General features: G+C 46.6%; 1 protein-coding gene across 2 annotated transcripts in view; it reads right to left on the bottom strand.

The window, feature by feature from the left end:
• Positions 1 to 368: 368 nt before the first annotated feature.
• Positions 369 to 9,636, bottom strand: part of DPYSL2 (dihydropyrimidinase like 2) — a 119,248-nt gene continuing 109,980 nt past the window's right edge. For both annotated transcript variants that reach the window (XM_060102592.1, XM_060102593.1), the window contains exons 12-14: positions 5,858 to 6,037; positions 4,874 to 5,039; positions 369 to 2,933 (exon numbers count right to left, since the gene is read on the bottom strand). In XM_060102592.1, the coding sequence (XP_059958575.1) occupies positions 2,842 to 2,933; positions 4,874 to 5,039; positions 5,858 to 6,037 (438 nt within the window). In that variant the 3' untranslated portion in view covers positions 369 to 2,841. The remainder of the gene's footprint in view (positions 2,934 to 4,873; positions 5,040 to 5,857; positions 6,038 to 9,636) is intronic.

Here is a 9,636-nt window from a genome sequence, read left to right as displayed (position 1 = left end):
CCCCATGTGGCTTGAGGATTTTCCAGAGTGCACAAGCTCTAAGGATGCACAGATCCCGGGGGTCACTACACTAACTCACATGGTCCCACTGGATTTCTACTTCCCGACTTACATTTGCAGCTCGATTTGGGAGGCTCCCTTGGCCTGTCTTGGGGTAGAGTCTATGAATTTCTGAGACTCAGGGCTCTGCCCAGAATTAGACCTCCGTGGCCTGGACAAAACCACCCGCAACACTCAGTGAAAACACCTGAATTGACACAGTCATCAAAACGAGGCCAAAGGCATCCAGAATTTTCTAGAAAGGGAAGTTCTGATGGAGGCCCGGGCCGAGCAGCTACCTCCTTGAACATCTCAACACACACACACCCTGAAACAACCACATTTTGCTTTATTAGGCGTTCCATGGTAATATAACACAGAGTTCTTAAGCAATAATAAACACGAGACTTGTTTTTTTACCATAATTATTTTGCCATTAAGACAGTGGTAACAAAAAAAAAAAAAAAAAAAAAAGGTACTCTTCTGGCTACACACATAATCAGCTTTAGCACTGAAAGTTCCTCCACTCGTGGGTCACAATCACAATTCCAAGGATTAAAAACCATCTATGATTAAATCCTACACTGGTTTAGAGCATCAGGTCACTGCAGTTATTCAGTTCTGAGACACTGTCAATTTATTTTAGCATTTACACATGACATTCATTTAACAGACACACAAAGCAAGCCAACAGGTAAACATGCTTACACAGCCTGCGGAAATCTTCAGGTTTTAAGTCGTTTGAAGGAAACAATCGAAACAACCAAAATGACCATCATGGAAAAACAGGAAGACTCAAGTGAATAGAAGAGAGCTGCAAGTGTTTCTCAGAATTGAAACAAAATTTTTTTCCGACTGGTTCAAATTCCCTCGAAGTGCAGATGAGAAAAAAAAAAAGCAAATATATTAAGTTAACCAATTATTCTTTAAAAGTGCAATTTACTTTTAAAATAACAAACAACAACAACAACAAAAAAAGAAACCCCAGCCATAACCCCAAAGGCAAAACATGTGGAGAGACGAGTGTCATGATGGGATGAGCTACTTCTTGATGTTATTACGCTTTACAAAAGCAGATTTGGTTTTATAAAAGCCTGCAAACATAACGTGGCTTGGGAGGACCTGTAAACACGCTTGGAAGGAGATGCAACAAAGCTCAGCTAAGACAGGGACAAGCACAAGGCAGCGAGTGGAAAGGGTCTCTGAGACCAGGAGAGGGCGGGGTGTGGACACAAGGTCGCCTGCGGTCTCTAAGGGGCCACTCGTCAAATTTACAAGGTTTTCTCCACACAAGAGCTCTGACTCACAGAACAGATTTTTCCTCTTGCAAACTAAAATGGTCTTTAAGTCAAATTTCCCATGGGTTTTCCGAGTTTAGCAGGCTTCCCTATGTTGCGTGATGGCTTTCTAAATAATTGGACAAGAAAACAAATTTCTTTTCCTCCAACGTGAGAAGCCCAGTGTGCTCTGGCATCCCCCAAAATACCTAGTTGGTAAACAGCAGGCCCTCAGGGCCAGACCACCATCAGCTCAGCACCTCTGAGCTGGTGGTTGGCTTGAGGCTGATTGGCTCCCTTGGGTGTTGGGCTTGATTTACAGATTTGTTTGTGTCTTTAGCCACTTAGCATTGCACAGAGGAAAAACTCTCAGGTCCTAGAGCCTCAGACTTCTTCAATAGCTCAGCACTGTTTGAGGTCTATCCTGGGCCCGCAGTGACAGTGTGGATAACGTGGCCCTTTCCTGCACCTGGGAAGCATCTCAAACTCAATCGCACATCCTGGGGATGCGGGTGGTTAGCACTGGTCTCATATAGACTAGGATAGCACATTACGATGGTTGCGATGACAAAGCTCATATCTTCCCAGGCAGGTTCTTAGGGCCACAGGAAAATGGCAGACCTGGTCACTGGAAAAGACCATGCGGGAAAGAAGGCAAAAACAGCATGTCAGAGACAAGGGCTGGAAGAAACACAAAGAAAGAGCCAGACACGGGAAAATATCCATGAATGAAAAAGCAAGAGGGAGAGAGTGCGAGCAGAAAAGAGGTGAAGAGAGAAGAGAATCCTCAAGAGATTTCATCTGCAGCAAAATCTAGGCCAGAAAGAAAACCTGCCCTTTATTAACAGTTGACCCAGAAGACGATGGAATGGTGGTGTGGACGCTGTACAGCCTCTCAGGAGGGACATGACGAGTCTGCCCACCACCCTGAATCAGCTTGAAGGTGACACAATTGCATCATTAGGATGTCCAGTTCAAACCCCTTGTATTAATATTGCATTAGGCTTTCCAATTTAGTCTTTAAAAAAAAACAAACCTCTCCCCCACTTCCCCTGCCCACCCCACCTGCAGCCCCACAAAGAAAACTTTTCTAAAAAATTTAAAAAGAAAAAGGCAGCTCTGGGCAATTCACTTTATCTTCCCCTCCCCCCGATGAAAAGGAAGATGATGCAAGCACAACAGAGGTTGGAGATGAGCAACACCCTCACTGTGATTTGCTTTGTTTCGCATGTCTGAGTGTTGGACGCAGTTCTGTGTACGGGCCTGGTGGAGAGACGCAGGTGTGATATTCGTAGATGTGTAGGGAGGTGGGTGACCAAAACTGGTGACTCCGGGTGAGGGACGGAGTGCGGGGTGCCCGAGAGGGAGCCCCAGGAACTGGCTGCCCCACAGTAACTATCACAGGCTCTTTAAAAAAAAAAAAAGAAGAAGAAGAAGAAGAAGAAGGAAGGAAGGAAGGAAGGAAGTCTCCGAATGTCCTCAGGTGTCCCATCCCCCATCCCTAAGCCGACGGCGGCCCTGAACTCTAGCCCAGGCTGGTGATGTTAGCACGGCCACCAGGGGGAGCCACGATGCGCTGGGTGGTGCGGCGGGGAATGTTGTCATCAATCTGGGCGCCTGGAGACGAGAGAGAGGATGAGGGTCAGAGAGACAGCTACGCGGATCCCTGCTCTAAACCGAAATAACATAGCTTGGGTTTTTTAAATTAATTTTTATTGGAGTCTAGTTGATTTACACTGGTGTTTTAGGGTCTGCTGTACAGCATAGTGAGTCCGTTATCCATATACATCCATCCACTCTTTTTTAGATTCTATTTCCATCTAGGTCATTACAGCGTATTGACCTATACGGTAGGTCCTCGTTCATGATCTATTTTACATAGAGTCGCGTGTATATGTCCATCCCAATCTCCCAATTTATCCCTCCCCCCTCCCTTTCCCCCTTGGTAACCATAAGTTTGGTTTCTACATCTGTGACTCTATTTCTGTTTCGTAACGAAATAATATAGCCTGGGAGAAAAAGTGTCAGGCCCATTCTTTGTCCTTCTAAAACCTCACCAGAAGTATAAGCTACAAAAAAAGGATGGGCCTCACGTGGCCTAGGAATCACACACGGAATAAAGCCATCCTTGTAGAAGCTAGTTGGATCCCGTACCTAAAAAGTAAAACTATATGTAAAAGGACACTATATTTCGGGTTTTTGAGCAACTCAGACTACATCCTGTCCCTATTTCTCAGTGATCAAATCGAGTGTGGCTTTTCCAGAGGTGCATTCTGTTCCCCTAACACTATCCATCCTCTGTGTAATCAAAGATAGGAGTCATGATATTGAATATAGAATATAGTTCCCTGTGCTCTGCAGTAGGACCTTGTTGTTTATCCATCCTATATATAATAGTTTGCATCTGCTAACCCCAAACTCCCACTCCATCCCTCCCCCACCCCCCACCCCCCTGGCAACCACAAGTCTGTTCTCTATGTCTGTGAGTCTGTTTTTGTTTTGTAGATATTGCACAGGGAACTATATTCAATATCCTGTGATAAACCATAATGGAAAAGAATATGAAAAAGAATAGATATGTATAACAGAGTCACTTTGCTGTACAGCAGAAATTAAGCTCAACATTGTAAATCAACTATACTTCAATAAAATTTTTTTAAAAAAGACAGGCGTCATGATGGTCTTTATACTTCAATGGCCTGGTGAAAGACAGCACAGACTGTACCATGCCCATGTTACTTTACGGAAAAACTAATTTTCATTATTTTTAAATTTTTTGAAAATGGGTAATCTGCATATGGCAACTTTCTAAAAACCAGTATATCTGACAAGAAAAAAAATATGTATATGCTTTATTGTTTCTTTAACCCACCATAAAAATTTAGATATGTATCTGTGACTCAAGGAACTAGAAAAGTAGGTTTTTAATCATAGGCAAAATGAAATACTGAAGTTCAAGTAAGGAAGCTCTAAAATCTGGACTCCTTCCTCTCACCTCCCCTGATATCACATAGTTTATCCAGGCCAATAGCTAACAATTATCAAATGGCTTGATTCTAAGCGTTTTACATGTATATTAAGTCATTTAATCCTCAGGACAACCCCAGGAGGTAACCACTACCATGATACCCATCTTACAGATGAGGAGACGGAGGCACAGTTCAAATCTGGGCTACGAAGTTAAGCTGTTGAAACTCTAGATTCCACAAGCTGAACCACTACCGTGTATTGCATACATGGGGGAGAAGAGAGCCCTAAAACACCACAATATCGTTTTTCACAATGGACATGATGCACTGAAAAGCCGTCCTCTAATATACTGGGTATGACACATCGTGTACACATCATGACATTATATGTGATAGAGACTCGTGTCAAGATTCTGAAACCCAACCCATCATCTGCTATGAGTTATATCTCTAGTGAGTTACATCTTTGGGAAGAATAGGTCTGTCATTCACTTCCACTCCTTCTCCTTCTCAAAAGTGATGCCAGACCCACCAGCAACATGGAGCACAGCCCTGCAGAACTGGGCCCTGACCAAACCATACCCATACCAGACAAGCTGAATCCAGACTGATGCAGGTTCCGGACAGGTGGGGCCTGCTGCTTGGCCGGAGACGTCTTAGCTGAGGAGGCCGGAGTGACTGTCTTGGGTGTGACAGACACTTCACACACAGGTCCATCGTACAGGCCACGAGGAACCCCTCTCAGCTCTGCCAGCTGCAAAAACACAAGAGCCCCTCGACTCAGGCCACATTCACAGAGGACGCCTCCCTGGCAACCCTCCTGATGGGGAAGGAACAGGTGCCAGGATGGGCCGGTGACATTTGGGGATGGAGGGTTTTCTATGGTTGGGTACAGCGTGGACAGATGTCAGCATGAGGCAAGGCCCCTGGCTCCAGGGCAAAGCTACCCCACCATGGGTCACATAAAAACTGATAAACAGTTCTTCCTATTTTCTCCCAAGACACTTCACCTTAAACCCTGCAGGAATTCCCAAACATGCTGTGAAGAGGATCTGGTCTCACATGCAAGACCTGGCCCCACACTTTCCAATCTTACTGTCCCTTTAATTCCGTTACAGCCCGACCCATTCCCTGCCTCACAGTCCCCAAGCACCAGTGCTGGAGACTGTTCACCACGTCCTGAATACTCTCTACATTTTCCATGCTCGTAACATTCTCTCTACTGAATTCCCTTGTCTCCCTTCTTTGACTTATCCAACTTCTACTTAACCTTCAAGATCCAACTCAAAATGCCCTCTCCCCATGACACTTTCCCTTAAGACTCCGCAGCAGCAGTTCCCTCCTGAGCCTCATCGCACACGCCTTATGACAGCAATCTCACTTCAGTCTGGCTGGCTGCGGACATGCCTGACTCCTCCGCTGGCGTTTGGAACTCCAGGAATAAAAAGACTATGTCTCCCGTATCCATGAATCCTCTGTATATACCTCGATAGTCTGACTCAAGGTGTATAGTGATTTAGGACTTGAACTTAATCCACAATAGGAACCATTCATAAGATCAGAGGTACTCACCCTGCTCCTTGCCTTGATACGCTTATAAACAAAGTCAGGGAAGGGCTTCCGGGGGATGTAGCGCCCAGAGCCTTCGGTGACATGAAGGGTGCCGTCTTCCAGAACAATCTTCCCCTGGCTGATGACCACCAGCGGAGAGCCACGGCACTCCATGCCTTCGAAGATGTTGTATTCGAGAGACTAGAGGAAGGGAACACGGTAAACTTCAGAATCCTTCCTCCATCCTGGCGAGATCTCCTCGATCTGGTGGCACCCATGACCCAACATCACTCGGACGAAAGAAAAGCCCAGAGATGAAGTCCCTCTCCTGAGTGGCCACCCCACAGGACTTAATCTCTATGTCTTAATTCTGTCTAGAACACGGAATAATCTTTCCTACCTCTCAGAAATTTGCATTTGTTCATTCCTGGGTTTCGGCACAAAAAAAAAAAAAAAAAAATTGGGGGGTAAAAATAATTGAACAGAAAAATCGTATGGAAGAGCGTGAGGGTTTGTAAACGCCACATGAATGTAAGAAAATGACTCCTCGTATTAGCAGTGACTTTGTTCTCACTAACTCAAGCTCCAATCAGGTTAAAATCTCAAGAAGCCTTCTCTGACCAAGTTCTAAATTTAATCTTGAAATGAGCCATCCATGAGTAGGTTTTCCCACTGGTTTTCCAATCTCTTAAGAGATGTGGTCAAGCTGAAGTTCCTAAATGAAAGGACTGTGGTAACTCCAGAGACAGGCCTTTGATAAAATGTTTGAGGTTTAATTTCCCAACAAGGCAGCCATCCTTTTAGTTTCCAGCTCTTCACGGTGAAAGGGGGACGTATCCACGTGCCCTCTTGGAAACTATGTGAGGTCTCTGAGTGAGTTTGTTGCTGTGACAACGGGAAATAGGGACACTACAGTCGATGGTAAAACCTCAGCTCCTCCACTGCTCCTTCCCCAGATTCCAGACGCCTGCCCTGCTCACAGGTACACGTGGCCAGACCTGGAGAATGAATAGGCAGCTCCATCCATAAAGAGCAGCTGGGCTTCTGGGGAGATTCAGACCAGGTTATCACACTAAAGAGTCCGTCTGTGACTAGAGCTGCTGCACTGCCATTCAGGGTAACAACCCCTGCCTAGTGCAGAGGCTGGTGAGTATGGAGAAGCCCCAGGCTGGCTCTACAGCTCACATTCGACCAGTGGTGTTGATAGAAAAGGGCAACAAGGGGCTGGCAGCCCTACTCAGAGACTCCAAGGAGTAACGTGGAAGCTACTGAAGGAATGAGGGAAAGAGGCACCTGGGGGACGGAAGGGGTCTCTACACATGGATTCCCAGGACCAAATTCCCGGGACCAAAGTGTATCCCCCACCCAAGCTTTTCATCGGTTCTAAGACACTCATCCCTGAAATGAGAATGTGTCTCACAACACATGGAGCTGCACAGTCAGTGTCAGCCTAGGCTGAACCGAGTCCTTCCAGGGAATTGGGGTCAGCTTTTCCCACTGGCCTGGGGAATGACCACACCGAGGCCATTTTATGAGAAAGTCTCAGCCTCTGGTTTTTCTGGACCATGGCTGGATGCAGGACTCAGACCACCAATTTGCCTGACTCAGTTCAGATTCTCAGAGGAGCCATTTTTGCCCTTTCTGCACCCAATGCCAAGGTCGAGGAAGGCAATATTCTTTGCCACCCTTTCTATCTGGCAGATCCACATCTCATTATCCCAAAGTCAGCACGAGCTGGCCCTCGGCAGCACAGCATATTTTTTAAGGAGTCTTGCATTAGACTCCTCCTCCTGGGTATGTTTTCTTTCACAGCAGTGCCGAAACTAATGAAATATCTTAAAATCGGTGGCATCTTAGATCTGGTGAAATTCAGGAGTTGTGTGACTCCAGGCAGATCAAATTACTCCTGCCTCAGACCTTCAGTTTTCTCACTTGCCTCCCGCGCAAGGCTTATGTGAAAATGACAACACAAGAAGCATCATATGGGTGTAGATTACCAGCAGAGAATTCTGGCCGCTCTGAAATGACCTTTGAAAGGGTCATCCTTTAAGGGGTGAATCGAGCCCCATCTCTTCCATGTTCCTGCACGGCTGTCAATATACAAGCTCCTCTTGTGACCTCCTGGAGTCATGGAGACAACTTTGGCCATGGTGCCATCGGCCTGGGGTCCACATCCCAGGTCTGCTATTTGCCAGCTGAGTGACTTTGGACAAATCCCTTGCACTGATCTGAGATCCAGCATCCTCATCTATATGGGGACATGGCCCACCTTACAGAAATGATGCTAGGATCGCAAGAAATAAAAGGAACTAAGGCATCTAGCCCACTACTCAGCACTAAGTAGGCATTCAGAAAATCCCTGATTGACTGTCTGGTTTTTGGTTTTTTTGTTGTTGTTGTTTGTTTGTTTGTTTTTGTGCGGTACGCGGGCCTCTCACTGTTGTGGCCTCTCCCGTTGCGGAACGCAGGCTCAGCGGCCATGGTTCACGGGCCCAGCCGCTCCACGGCATGAGGGATCCTCCCGGACCGGGGCACGAACCCATGTCCCCTGCATCGGCAGGCGGACTCTCAACCACTGCGCCACCAGGGAAGCCCTGACTGTCTGGTTTTTTATTGCACTTTCCCAACAAGATTGCAAGCCCTTTAGTGTCAAAGACATCCTAAGATGCATATATTGAGTTTAGTTGCCTATAAATGACGGATCACAGTGCCCAGAAGAGCTTTGGGCCACCTCCCATTTTTCAAAGATGGAGGAACCAGTCCCATGACTCTAAGTGACTTAAAATTAACAAGTTCAATGGTCAGATCACAGCTCAGGGCGTTCAGAGCCTATGCCGTCAAACTGTGAGGCACTGAGACTTCGTCGCTTACCAGGTATAGACATTTTTAACCTCTATACACATAGGTTTCCTAAAATGACTCCTCTGGCTGGATGCTTGGCAAATTCAGGCAGAGACTTAGCAACAGGGCTGTCAACAAGAGTTAGATAAATACTCCAAATTAAAGTTACTTAGCCCCATGGTAGGAAACACTGCATTACACGGGGAAAGCCTCTTGCTTGCGTTCTCCCAGATAATTAAAGCTGCACAAGCATGCTTAGTGTGGGCTCTTTCAAACAGGTGAGGACGGGCAAGAGGCCCTTCTAGAAGTCATGATTTCCTACATGGGGTTGCCTGGAGGTAACGCCAGGGCAGTGCCACTGAATGTCCAGACGGCAGAATCTGTCTTCTCAAGTCATCACCCCTTTACATCCTGTCTTGCGCTGGGTTAAGAACTCCAAACGCAGGCTCCCCAGCTTGGTCATCTGCAGCTTACATGAGGAGTCCAGTCTGCCCTACCTCTGGGGAGGGGGACTCTGGAAGGGAGGAGAAGCATGTTCTCCCTCTAACCCTGACCAAGAGGCTGCACACACAGTCTGGCAGGGAAGGGCCCTGGACAATTTTGGGTTCTAATTCTGGCTCCACCGCAAAATAGCTATGTAATGTTAGACTGGTCACTTAAGCTCTCTAAGTCTCCGTTTATTTATCTTCCCGATTGGGATAATAATACCGTCCCTTTATTGAGAAGGCCAAATGAAAGGGTGAATGGAGCTGTGATGCTAAATGCATATGAAGAGATAGGTTCACCAGGCAGGACCCTAGGACCCCTGCCCATAAAGAAGCCAATTCTGTACCCCCGGGAGGTTATGATCTAAGTCACAAGTTGGTGCGGCTGTAAGGCTCGGCTGCATAGCTAAGCCAGCCGGTGGGGAAGAAGGGAAAAGCCAACTATTAATACTGAGAGCTGAGCAGCCTTCCCTA

This window comes from Mesoplodon densirostris, chromosome 6 (assembly GCF_025265405.1).
Source record: "Mesoplodon densirostris isolate mMesDen1 chromosome 6, mMesDen1 primary haplotype, whole genome shotgun sequence".
Lineage (NCBI taxonomy): Eukaryota > Metazoa > Chordata > Mammalia > Artiodactyla > Ziphiidae > Mesoplodon > Mesoplodon densirostris.
This window is presented reverse-complemented; position numbering and strand designations above follow the sequence as displayed.